This window comes from Protomyctophum parallelum, assembly GCF_964188405.1.
Source record: "Protomyctophum parallelum genome assembly, chromosome: 8".
Classification (NCBI taxonomy): Eukaryota; Metazoa; Chordata; class Actinopteri; order Myctophiformes; family Myctophidae; genus Protomyctophum; species Protomyctophum parallelum.
The window spans coordinates 14,945,043-14,958,254 of NC_139703.1; the positions used below are offsets into that span (position 1 = coordinate 14,945,043).

At 41.4% G+C, this 13,212-nt stretch overlaps 1 protein-coding gene across 1 annotated transcript; it reads right to left on the reverse strand.

Annotated features, from left to right (window-relative positions):
* Positions 1-1,863: 1,863 nt before the first annotated feature.
* LOC310862914 (interleukin-17 receptor C-like) lies at positions 1,864-12,632 on the reverse strand (the record flags this gene model as incomplete). The annotated part of the gene is made up of 15 exons (XM_083771035.1): positions 12,574-12,632; positions 9,650-9,975; positions 9,040-9,274; positions 8,377-8,468; positions 7,992-8,103; positions 7,704-7,745; positions 7,188-7,321; positions 7,038-7,094; positions 6,296-6,359; positions 5,404-5,624; positions 5,029-5,082; positions 4,863-4,914; positions 3,526-3,621; positions 3,089-3,127; positions 1,864-2,552 (listed from the first exon to the last, which is right to left on the reverse strand). The coding sequence occupies exons 2-15, from the start codon at positions 9,755-9,757 to the stop codon at positions 1,864-1,866; spliced, it is 1,995 nt and encodes a 664-aa protein (XP_083627161.1). The 5' UTR covers positions 9,758-9,975; positions 12,574-12,632.
* Between the last annotated feature and the right edge of the window lie 580 nt (positions 12,633-13,212).

Consider the following 13,212-nt stretch of genomic DNA (forward strand, 5'->3'; position numbering starts at 1 on the left):
CTATGAAGCTTACATGATACTGACATGACATTGACCATGATTAACCATGATACCGACATGATACTTTTTTATAAATAATTAAATAATTAAAAGAGAAGATTTTGTACAAATACATTTTAACCCTATTATTGTTCTCTCCCCTTTCTGATCCACAGACTACCAGAGGCTTATATTCAGATTACTTTAGGGGACTTAAATACAGGACATGGAAATACATTTTTATTATTTGTGATCGATTGAACTGTAGTGAACTGTTTTGTATTGTATAGTTGTTCTGGACTGTGTGGTTCTATCTCTATTTTTGATATTGCAAAATTTAAATGGATAGAATTAATATCTTGAATATATTTCTAATAGTGACAAGGAATTAAACTTCCAGAGTCTCAACTCCTCCCTAATAACCCAGGAATCCCCGGCAGACCTTCGCGCGTGGTCGCGCACGTTCCCTGCTGCGCACAGCTTAAAAACCGGGACAGCTTCGGACAGCTTCACGGACGCGCTCTCCTCCGCGTCAGTCGGGCGCGGAGGTGGAGCTTCTTTTCCATCCACCAGCTGTCTAAAAACCCGGTTTTTAAGCTGCGCGCAGCAGGGGACGTGCGCGACAGTCTGCCACCGCTGAATGTGAGACAGCTGAGAATGTGAGAGACCTGATTGGCAACACCATCAGTATGTGATTGGTTGAATGTTTAGCCCTGGGTGTGATTTGAAATGTGTTTTCCATATACCGGTAGGCCTACCCTGAAGAAGGCAGTTGCATCTGCCGAAATTTTGGTTTCTACTCTGCATCCTAATAAATAATCGGCACTTTGGCTATCAGTGTGTGCGGCCACTCCTTTGTCCTTTTAAGACTTATCTTTACCGACATGATACTGACATAATACTGATGATGTCAGTATCATGTCACAGGGTCTGACATCCCTATCAGCGGAGGCAGACCTTCGGGCGTGGTTGCGCACGTCTTCGGCTGCGCACAGTTTTTACACAGCTGGTGGATGGAAAAGAAGCTCCACCTCCGCGCCCGACTGACGCGGAGGAGAGCGCGTCCGGGAAGCTGTCCGTCGCGTCAGTCGGGCGCGGAGGTGGAGCTTCTTTTCCATCCACCAGCTGTCTAAAAACCCCACGAAGAAGAAGGGCTTCAGGTTCTTCTGACGTGTCCACGCGCGACAGTGTGCTTATGCCCTATGACTGTCACACGGGTGTTCAGTGCAGATGGACCATACTGCTATCAGCCTTGCCGGTCACCCTGTGTTAAGACCACTTCCACTTTCTCTAATCTCTCCAAGAGGCCTTGTGGGATATCATCAGGCTTTTGACGGTTGAAGCACCGTTTCTGATTCTTATGTTGGTTTACATTACTTTGGTTAAGTGCTGTGAAACAACTGTTTATTAATTAATATGGTGATTAGATAAAAATATAATTGAATAAGTAAATCGGTGTGCTTTAAAATCAATCTCTTTACAATCTCATTCAATAATGATAATAGTTTACTTGTGTTTGAAGTAATTTAGAAAGAGTTTGATAGCCAATTGATCATAAATGTAATAGAATTACATTTCTTATAGTGTAGGACGCTAGCCACGGAGACCGCATGCGTTTCATTTTCAAAAAGAAAAAGAAAAACCTGGGCAAACATACCACTCCCACTCCTGCTTTAAGAGTGGGAGTGAACTAGTGCAGAGGGGTGTCGCTCCAAATTGGGTGATGTCAGTGTTTTCCGTTGATTCCTACTGGGGAGGGGAGGAGGTGGGCAGTCTCGGGCGCTCAGATCGATTAACCAATAGGATCCACCGCCGTGATCCCAGCGGCACCCGCCACTCTAGAAATCACACAGGCTGGACCAGGCTAGTAGACTAGGATGGCAATTATTTTAAAGGCTTTATTTCCCAGTTCTTTTCAGTTCTAAGACATTTATGGTGTGGTATCCTCAACTGATCCGCTTTCTTCCATTCAGTTTCACACACGCCCCTTGTCTTTCTCATTTTGTCATATTGCTTCATTCTCTGTCCCACAGATAGCTCAGACAGGAGCGCCTGCATCTGGGAGGGCAGGTGGACCAGAGTCAGTCCCTGAAGAAGCTCCGGTAATCCTCTGTCACTGCAGGGCGGCGTTTGCTGCGATGTGAAAGTCTCAAAATTCACCAGCATAAACCGTTCGCCAGCCCTGCCAACCTGCTTGTCTGCTCTGATGCAGCAGAGGGAGGCGGTGAACAGATCGGAGTAAGGGGACGACATCTGAGAGGGTCGTCCCTTGTCTTCCATGTTCCCTTGAGTGGTTGCGTCCTGGTGTTTATGGCCCCATTCCTCTGTCCTGTCCCGGGCCTCTTGGGTTAGGACCAGCACGACTCGCCCCCGTCCCACACTGTCCAGATGCAGCAGTTGGGAGTGCAGCCATGGAAGTGGTCCCAGAGCACACTGTTCAACTCTGCTCCACTGGTCCACAGACACACTGAAGCCCTCCTCACGGAGCAGGGAGCCTAACCCACACACTGACTCTGACACAGCGCTGCACGCCTCTGGAGGACTCAGCAGCACCACATGGCCTCTCACAGTGGCTTTAGAGAGAGGAAAGAACAAATGAGGGGTTACAGGTTATATTGCAGGTCAGTGGCTCTCAACCTGTGGGGCGGGACCCTGGGGCGGGTCCCCAGATGACAGTAAAGTGACAATTTAAAGACTTGTAGACAAATGTAGTCATTCCAAACCTTCATTCATTGTTTTTGAGGCCAGGCAGTACATTAAAACAATTTATAACTAAAAAAATAAGAAAGCTGAGAGAACTGTTGCTTTGTGTTCACTCTTTTCTGTTTGTAATCCGCTCTAATGTTGTATTGTTGTATTAATAACTTTGTTGTTTGTGTGTGTTTGTGTCTTGTTTTGTATTGTAATGTATTGTATGTCATGACTGTTATAAAGATTTGCGAAAAAGAAATAAATACCCCTTTAATACAAAAAGGTCAAAGAAGTTAAATAACATAAGAAAGAGAGAATAATAGTATATAGTACAAATCAGGTGTAAATGGTTAACTATAGACATCCAAGGACTAATAGTGAATTCAAGGATCTTTTGGTACGAAAACAGTAAACTCACTCTGTAAACCGTTACCATTGCGCCAGCTCTGAGCCCATCCTGTAGTAACAGAAAATAAAAACAATGAAAAATTATATTATTTATCATTCTCATTCTCATTCTCATCATCATCATCATCATCATCATCATCATCATCATCATGGTATGTGTTGTTATACCATGCTATTTTTGTCTTATTTTTCTTTTACCTGATCCTGTACAGCACTTTGGTTGACCCTTGGTCTTTGTAAATGTGCTTTATAAATAAAGTTTGATTTGATTTGATTTGATTTGATCATCATCTATTGAAAATAAGAAATAGGCCTACTTTGAGGGGACAAATTACTAATTAGAAGGAACACAATAATTCAAGTGAATAATTTATCAACATATTCTCCGCTCTGTAACACAGGAAGACAATAATAAATTAATGAAAATGGAAAGGAGTAAAAACATACTCTTGAGCTTGTGATGCAGAAGATAGAGCATTAGAGCTGCCAAACAAAGCAGCAGTAGTACTGAAGCGATGGAAAGACTCCACCGCCACCTGGTGTCTGTCAGTGGTAAATGTAAACATGATTAGTTAGTTCCATGTGCTAATCATGATTAGTTCCGGTGCGCTCGTTCATGACTTGCACGTACACGCACACGCACGCACAGTGCTCCTTCATGCTTTCGGCCTGGTGCGTTCATGTAAGGCCCAAAATGGGCAGAGCCCACCACTTTTCCAACCCGGAAAAAGGGGTGAAAACACCTCATGCACTGGGTGAGCAATTCAATGCAAGTGGATGGGAAGGGGAATCCGTTTAATATCTCTATTAATTATAACTCTATGGTCCAAATCGAAAAATTCTGGAAGTAGAGTGTTTTTCCAGGTCTTTCAAACGCCACTGAGCAACTTCCATTGAAATGAATAGCGGGGGGCGGGGCTATCCACTCTCTAGATTATATACTGTATAACTCTCAACTCTCAACTCTCAACCCACAACACCAGAGGGAGTGCAACAAACCATGTACAACCCAGATTCGGCACAAACAAGGGACTAAATTATTTTCGCTCCTATGCCACCAAAATGTGGAACGCCCTACCAACAGTCATTAAGACATGTGAATCCCTTGACTCCTTCAAAACCGCTCTCAAAGGGCACCTACGGATGGCTGCAATTCGAAACTGGCCTCTGTAAAATCGGAATCCCCCCCACCCCCCCCCACCCCATTTTCCCTCACTGTATATTGTATCTTTTCCCTTTTTTGCTTCCCATATGATGAATTTAGCTACATAGAAATGTCTATTTGTATGTCTCTAAATGTTTGTATGTCTTTAAATGTTTTGATGAATTGAACAATGTGGACCCTGTTGTAAACAAGTGTAATGCTTAATTGGGTCGTCCACTCACAGTTGACAGTCTTTGTATTGAGTTTGTGCTTAAAATGTACTGTAAATTCTACAAACTGTTAATAAATATTTCAATCAATCAATCAAACTCTATGAGCTTTCTATGTGGGTGGGCCGCTTGGAAGCTAAACTAACACAACAAACCAAGAACTTAAGAAACGGAAAACAGGCTATGCCTTCCACGAAGGAGACAGTGTGTGTGTGTGTGTGTGTGTGTGTGTGTGTGTGTGTGTGTGTGTGTGTGTGTGTGTGTGTGTGTGTGTGTGTGTGTGTGTGTGTGTGTGTGTGTGTGTGTGTGTGTGTGTGTGTGTGTGCGTGCATTGTCCGCATTAGTGTCTATATAGGCCAGGGCATGGGCTGCCCCGGGCCATGACAGTGGCATTCTTCAGTCATACTCACTATCATTGATGCAGAAGGGACCCAGGTCATTTTCCAGTCCTTTCAATTTTGCCTGTACAAATGGTAAACATATCCAGATCGTTTAGCATACTGTATAATAAGCATGATTTGCTGATCAATTCTATGATGCACATATTACATTGGAGGACAGCTTGAAATAAATTACCATTACACATGGTGAAAGCTGAATGTTTATATCTTCAAACACCCCCGGGATCTCCTGCGGATTAAACAAGTCAACCAAGTCAAGTTGTATTACAGAGGATGTTAAAGAAAAACGTTTTCTTTTGTTCAGTAAAAGGGAACTTCATATCTCTCTTTAGTAAATATAAAATATATTATCAACTTGGGATACCGTCAAGGAGAGAGAACTTGACAAATACACTTAAAATGTATTTCCTGTTTACTAAAGAGCTGGGGAAGTATATACAGTAGAGCTATTAACACTGATTTTGACAAATAAATATCACTTACACACCGGTAACGAAATGAAAACCAACAGCAACAAATAACACACACATGTTTTAATACTTGCTCTTACCCATTGTCCCTTGCTATTTTGTCTCCAGGTACCATTTGCCAGTTGCAACCTAAAGCCCTGCATCTCTTTGCACTTGTCTGCTGTTTGCTGACACAGCCACACTTCACCTTCTAACTTGCAGGGGGCAGACAAGTTCCATGACAGCATTGCAGCGTCATTGTACATCTGGCCCTGGACTACAGACATTGATACATTGTTCCATACATTCTTCTGGGAGGCCTCTGAAATTTTGACAGAAGGAAATTCAATTCAATATTATCAAGAAAGAGCAGGGTTGGCAAAGAAGACTTTAATGCGCATTCAGGGGTCATCGCCATGCTGGCTTGTGGTGGACATTTGTCAAACTTCTATTTTTGCCGCAGACATTCAAAATGCACCTGATACCCTCACAGCTAGAAGGTCCCACTCCAGCCTCCCATGTTCGGTTTCTGCTCTAGACGCTGTCAGTGCTGGAGGCATGTTCTCTCTTCCGCATCATCATCAGCGCCCATACTCTAGGTAGGGTTGGCGAAAGGGACTTTCTGTGTGGAGATTGCATGTTCTCCCTGTGTCCCCTAGGGAGGTACCCTCACAAAAAACATGCAGTACCGTAATCCTGGTCTCTATACGGCCTCCCCCTGGTCAGCCTGATGGAGGGGAAAGGGACTGGTTGGAATATCGTGTTCCTTCGTGATGCACTATGACCTGCTGGGGAAACTCCCCCTGTCAGGTGATAAGAAGCAGCATGCTCACAGCATGCTCACAGAGGGCAAATTGTGCTTGCAAGGCCAAGTCTTGCGAACACCGACACATTTGTCACATTGATGACCCCTATGCACATAACATCTATTCTACACTATCCTTCAAACTGAGAGAGGAAAGGATTTGGTAGAAAAAACGAAAAAACACTCACCGTAGTTTGTGAAGGGGCAGCTTACGGACCGGCGTGTCCTCTGGTCACGCTCATCCCACCATACCTGAACACACACACACACACACACACACACACACACACACACACACACACACACACACACACACACACACACACACACACACACACACACACACACACACACACACACACACACACACACAATTAACAAATAGACAGGTGCTCACTGCTCACACTTGCCTATAGGTCATACCAGAGATATAGAGCATGCAGACTCTATTTTTTCTCTCATACTAGAGATATGCCATCACAATTATTAACAACCTAGATCAATGGTTCTCAAACTTTTCAGATTGTAGGAGTTGAGGCATTGCATTTAGTTTGACTTTGTTCCACAGGAAAAAATAAAAATAAAATAGCTAATCTACAAGCTCACAGCGACGTAGCGCTTAACGTTGCGATCGGCTATTTTCACAATATTTGCCTCTTTCTTTTATGTGAGTAATGTGACAATTTACATTTATAGTATAGTATGTTGATTACGGTACATTTAATGCAGTAATGGTCTTTGCTTTTCTTTTTGAGGTATTAAAAAGGCCTTCAAAGTCCTTGAGGCCTGGACGACTGGCGTAGGCGTCCGGGCACCTACAGTAGGCTGCTAATCCAGCCTGACAGAGTATTGTGGGTTCGAGCCCCCCAAAAAACCACGACCCACAGGTTGAGAACCACAGATCTGGGTTACACACTATCGCTACAGTACCTGGAGACATATGCAGGATGTGATGAGGTATAATGGAATGCTCGTCCTGTTCCATGACTACACATAAAATACAAAACAGTTTTATGTATTGCAGGAAGTGAGGGAAAAAAAACACTGCATATTTTGAAAGATAATTAATTAAATAATAACCTGGCCCTCCCTCTGGCATTTTCCATTCCTCTCATACTGGAGGCAGACAACAGTAGGAAGGCTCTTATTCTTGCCATCAACATAGAGCTCAACCTGATTCCTCTCCTGATTAATTATACTTTTGAGTGTGGGGACTGACAGAAAGACGAGACAAAATAAGACGGTCAATTTGTGTAAACTGGTTTCTGACTACAGATCCCTAGTATAGAGTAGACTTTTACAACTGAGGATAAAACAAAAGTTTTAAATACGTACAGAAAATAACCAGCCATGGCCGCTTTGGGGCACCAATGTTTTCCAAGTAGCAATAACAATAAGGCTTAGTTAACTAAAACTAACAAAATAATGGAAACTGACATGTGAGTTTTTAGATCTGCTAGTATTTTAGCAATCTTTCTGACCTTGTTGAATCTTGCCCCTGACTAATGCATATTTGAATTAAAAAAATACAAATAAAGCTAGTAAAACCACAAAAAACTAGCATTCAATGTAGAATAGATGATCAGTGTCACTCACCATCACACTCCTCTATGTGTTCCTGAGATGCTTGAGTACAGACTGAGGACAGACAGGAATATGTATTTCAAAAGACTATTTTAAAAACACAGAGGTTTGGGTGCTAAAAGACCAACTTTTGGCAAGAAATATCAATCTGTGTATGAGTGTTGTGTTGTGTGAAACTATTTTAGAAAAGTGCTACAAAAACTACAGTAGGTCTATTGTCATTATTATTCATGCTAAGACTAATATCATTCTTTCTAATATTGTGTTGGATATGCTGAATACTGAGTTGACATACTGTACCTTCATCGACAGAAGGCATTACAAGCTCTTGCCGTAGTTTAGTGGAGCGAACCATCACAGACACACTGCTGCTGAACGACACTCCAGACGGCTTAATAATTACTAAAGTCAACTGTAGATGTGACACACACACATATAGATTACATACTGTCTTGTTGAGATTAACTAGTGAAAATAGCTAATATCTCAGTCACAAAGCATTGTGACGTGTTGACAATTTAGGAAAATCTTGAAACATTTAGAAAATTATTGAAAAGGTTTGAAACATTCCCCTTTATAAGGACATGCCCAAAAAGGGGACGCCAGATTAAAAGTGAAAATGCACCTAACATTTTCGCAGTATACGGTATAGTTGAAATGTCGTAGTGTCCTGATGGAACTGTACCTGGGCCTCCTTTGTAGGCGTAGGAGTTACTGTGAACTGTACTTTCTTACACACAGGCAAGCTAGGCGCAGTGTAGCACACTGTAACAAATGCTGCAGAAACAACAGAGGAACAACTAATATTACTGGAGCACTAAAGAGTAATAAGATATCTTACTTAAAAGCACTAGAAAGACATTTCCAAAGTAACTTGCAATTGTTGGAAGACAAAAAAAACAACTCTAATGATCTTGCAAACTACAGCCTTCCTTCCATTACGTGATTGTCCAGAGAAATGTAATGTGTAACATTTGTGATATGTAACGTTTGTGACAATTAAAGCCTCACCACATAAATCATATTTTGACCAGAAGGTTACTGAAGGAATTACACGTTAAACTCACCATTTTTACTCTCTCAATCAGAGAACTAAAACGGAGTATTCTTCTGTGTATACATGAACATCAATGGTTCTCAACGATTGATAGTTTAAGGAACCAAATAGATCCTTATGGGTCTTTATGTAACTCTGACAAGTTAAATGAACACAGATTTTACGACGTGGATTGGGGTCCCAGAGATACACATTTTATCAAAGTGGGACCTTGGCCTAATCATGCATATCAAACTGGGGGTCCTTGACATTAAAAAGGTTGAGAATCACCTTTTTTTTTTTTTCTCATACTTCGAACCCCTTTGTGGTCGTCCTCCCCATGAAGCCCCAGGCTTCCTTCAGCTGCTGTTCCTTCATTCAGACTTATGTTGAGTTGTATTTCTATGCTCAGGCATAATGCACATTGTATTTGTATTCCTTCCTGGCAATAGATCTTGGCCTGCACCTTCATACCAGTAACATTCACCGCTTTGTTTTCTGAAGAGAGGATGGGCATCTCATCCCTCACGCTGCATTTTGACAGATTCTGTTGAGAGACACAGTAAAGTGGTTAAAAAATAAATGCAGCTTAAACGTGATTTATACTTTGTCACATGGCACAACTCATTCAGGCATTATCTTCACAGCGCCTTCTCAATTACTTAATGAGACATGTTGCTAGGTAATGCCTCATAGTAAAATAATATTATTGTATGCACGCTATCAGGGCACAATGTTCAAGCTCAGTCACCCATCCATGATTCAATATTTGAAAGGAATAAAAGGAAATTAAGAAAACATATGCCAGTGTATCCAAGGAAATTACATGTGTGCTTATCAATATAAACTGTGTATAGAACAGGATATTTGTGCTCCTGTGTGCACTGTGCAGTGCAGAACATTGTGTATGTACTGTACGTACCTCCGAGCAAACAACTTCTTGATAGTCATATCCAATGGTATACAAAGTCAAGGCTGGTGTTGCGAGTTTCAGCAGGATATATCCCAACGTCAATGCAGAAGAAAACATTTTTTCCTCCCCTGGGATACGCTGAGACGCTTTTTAGACCATATTTCTTCAACATTCAGCAGCAGTACTAACAATTAAGTCCTACTATGTCCCCCTTCATGTCATAGGTTAAGGTTGTAAACCTCCACAGTGTGCTGAGACTGGACCATGCTGGCTGGCTCATGAATGGTCTGCTTTCATCAGCTCACTTCTTTGTGACGTTTGGTTGTTCACATGACCTGAAAAGCCAAAAACATAACATGAATTTGGCAGATCTATAACAGCATTAGGCTGTTACACCCCAACGCCAATGATGGATATTATTCAGACATTTGTTGTTTGCGGATGTCGTGCCCTGTGCCCTACATAATTGTAAATCTTTGTTTAGAAAAATGCACTATTAGTCAGGGAATATTATCAGTATAATCTGGGAATACATTTCTTACCAAGAATTTTCTTCACCAATGTGTTTGTAAAGGTGTCTACTAACTAACATATCCCACATTAGTTTATATTCAACCACCCTAGGGGAATTTTTGATAGCTGCTGAAAGTTGGGGTACAATCAACAGCCAATAGCCTATATGGCAAAATGTTCTAAATTTCATTATGCTTTAAACAGCATGTGACGTGTCAAACTAGGGGGTTTTCATCATTCTGAATCCATTCCAAGCATTAGTTTTGCACGTAAAACACTCCTTGGGCTAAAAACGGCCATCGACACTTAATTGCCCAAATGTGCTGACGTCATGCCCTTTTAAGGAGTGTTTTTCATGCAAAACTAATGCGTGGAATGGATTCAGAATGATGAAAAACCCCTAGTTTGACACGTCACATCCTACTTAAAGCATAATGCAATTTAGAACATTTTGCCTTAGCCTATAGCCTAATGGTTGTATGGTAATCCAACTTTCAGCAGCTGTCAAAAATTCCCCTAGGCTGGTTGAATAGAAACCAATGTGGGATATGTTAGTAGACACCTTTACAAACACATTGGTGAAGACATTCTTGGTAAGAAATGTATTCCCAGATTTAATTAATATCCCCTGACTATATATATGGTTTGCACTGACGATTTGTCAGGGGGAGATCTTTTCGATGCTTGTGTTTGGACGTCCATTCTACTCCCCAGAAAATATTATGGTCAATATAATCCTTTGAAATCTTACGCTGCCGCTGGTCGACTCCTTTCATTGTGTGGTGTCAGAGTTTCTTCTTTTTCCTGCCGTAAGGTGATACTTCTACAGTTTTCCTTTAATAATATAGTATTACATTTTGATAAGGTTAACATTATACCATTAAAGATAAAGTTTAATATTTATTTGGAAAGGTTTTACATTTTGACTTTCAACGGGATCCTCCCGAGTCCCGACTAAATGTTGTGCTCCTAATTCAATGGTTTATGGCTCTACATGCTGAAATGGTCTTAGAGTATAACACTTTAATTACTTGCATTCTAAAAGCGGCGATGATGCCGCATCCTCTGACATTATATATTGTGTTGGGTTATTAATATTCATAATTAATAATGATGTATTAAAAAATACATAACAGCAAATATGAAGAGTCAACTTAATGTTGAGAGTTATTAATCTATCAGACATAAATTGATTCTGTGTGTGCGTGTGTGTGTGTGTGTGTGTGTGTGTGTGTGTGTGTGTGTGTGTGTGTGCGACTGTTTGTGCGTGCACATGTAGTGTAGTGTCCTGATAAGGTAGCCTGGTTAATAAACCAGACCGAATCAGCCGTTGGCAAAAATAAATTGCCTGCCGGCGGATTACGGTCTGGAGAGGCTCAATTGTACTCCCATTTCCTACACCAGAGAAATGGGGCGGCCAATTGGGACACGGTATGCAATATGGGCGGGCTTTGGTACAGTGACTTTCAATGCTTGAGACCTTTGACTGACAGTAGCTCTGACCAATTGCGTCAAAGAGAAAATGTTTCAACCCGCCCCCCCCTGGAAATGAAATCCAAGCTGAGCCTCCCCAGACTAATATCCCGCGGTCCGTGCGATATTAGTCTGGTTTATTAACCAGGCTACTGATAAGGATCATTAGTCCGACTTACCGTATATGCAGTTTCCACTGAAAATAGACAAAAAGTGCAAGACAGTCAGCAAGACTGGTGTTTTATTTTATCCCAGTCAAGAGCCCCAGCCGGCTCTTTTTTATGCTCATCTGAAGTTCCTACTTCCTATTGTGCATATTTTGGTACATAAGGAGCCATCGATAGGGGGGATCTTTTGCTGCACTTTGTGCTTCATTCATTATTGTGTTTTATATATATTATGCTATTATGTTCCTTGGTCTATAGTTTTCGTTCCCCCGATCATTTGTATATCAGTTTGTCTTGTTCTCTAGTCAATCCCTGCGTGTTGAATGTTACGTTCTTAGCTTACGCATGTTTCATAACTACTTTACATTTTTTATGTATGTAATGTATTGCCAATTTTCCATGCTTTTTGTTCTTGCTTAATGTAAATCGCTCTGGATTAAGAGCGTCTGCTAAATGCCTAAATTGTAAATGATAGGCCTAACAGTGCCTTTCATGTTCCATGTGTGTTAGTTGAGTTCTTGTGATTCATTACCTGTGACACCTTGCAATCTTAAATTTTGGACCACCATTTGCCTTGCTGTCTTGCATTTGGGTTCTCATCACCACACCAGCACACAAACAGCCCCAGCCTATTAACTCGATAAGAATACACTGAATTGTAATAAATTACTGTTCATGGGAAAGGCCCTTCTTGAAAACGTTATCCCTGTGTGGGAAACATTCATTTAGCAGCATTACAATCACATTGCAAAAAGATTAAATACATTTAGGCTACTATACCTCAAAAATCCGGTTGAAATCAGGTTTCAGTTCAGGACTGTTTCTCTAGTCAGCCACCCTGTCCAGATTACACATATGACTGCTTCAGGAGTCAAGACATTATAGTACAAGGCGTGCCATTACATTGCCATTAGTTACCTCCTTCCCTGTTGCTCTCTCTCTCTCTGAGACAGGACAAAGTCATTTCTGCCATCGTCATATCATGTCTGTCTCTCTGTCTCTATCTCTGTGTGTGTGTGTGTGTGTGTGTGTGTCTCTCTCTCTCTCTCTCTCTCAAACACTCCCTTAAGCAAACATGTGATGACGAGCTACTGCTCTCTCTGTGATTAACAGAACACAAGGCTGGTTAAAGTCCATGCATATTGCCATTGCATTGTCAAAATAAGCCTCCACCTTTTTTAAGTGTATATAAACACAGATTTCTGTGGAAAATAGGTTGCAGACAGTCATTGATTTCAACACATTGATTTCAATGAAGTCTCATTCCCCATACCTGGCACAGATCAGTGCATCTCCTGGTCTTTCCTGTTAAACAAGTCTACAGCTCACACATCAAAACAAGTCTACAGCTCACACCTCATAAATAATCCTCATATGCCTTTGACCTTGGAGAATTTTTTCTAGTTTTCTGTATTTTCT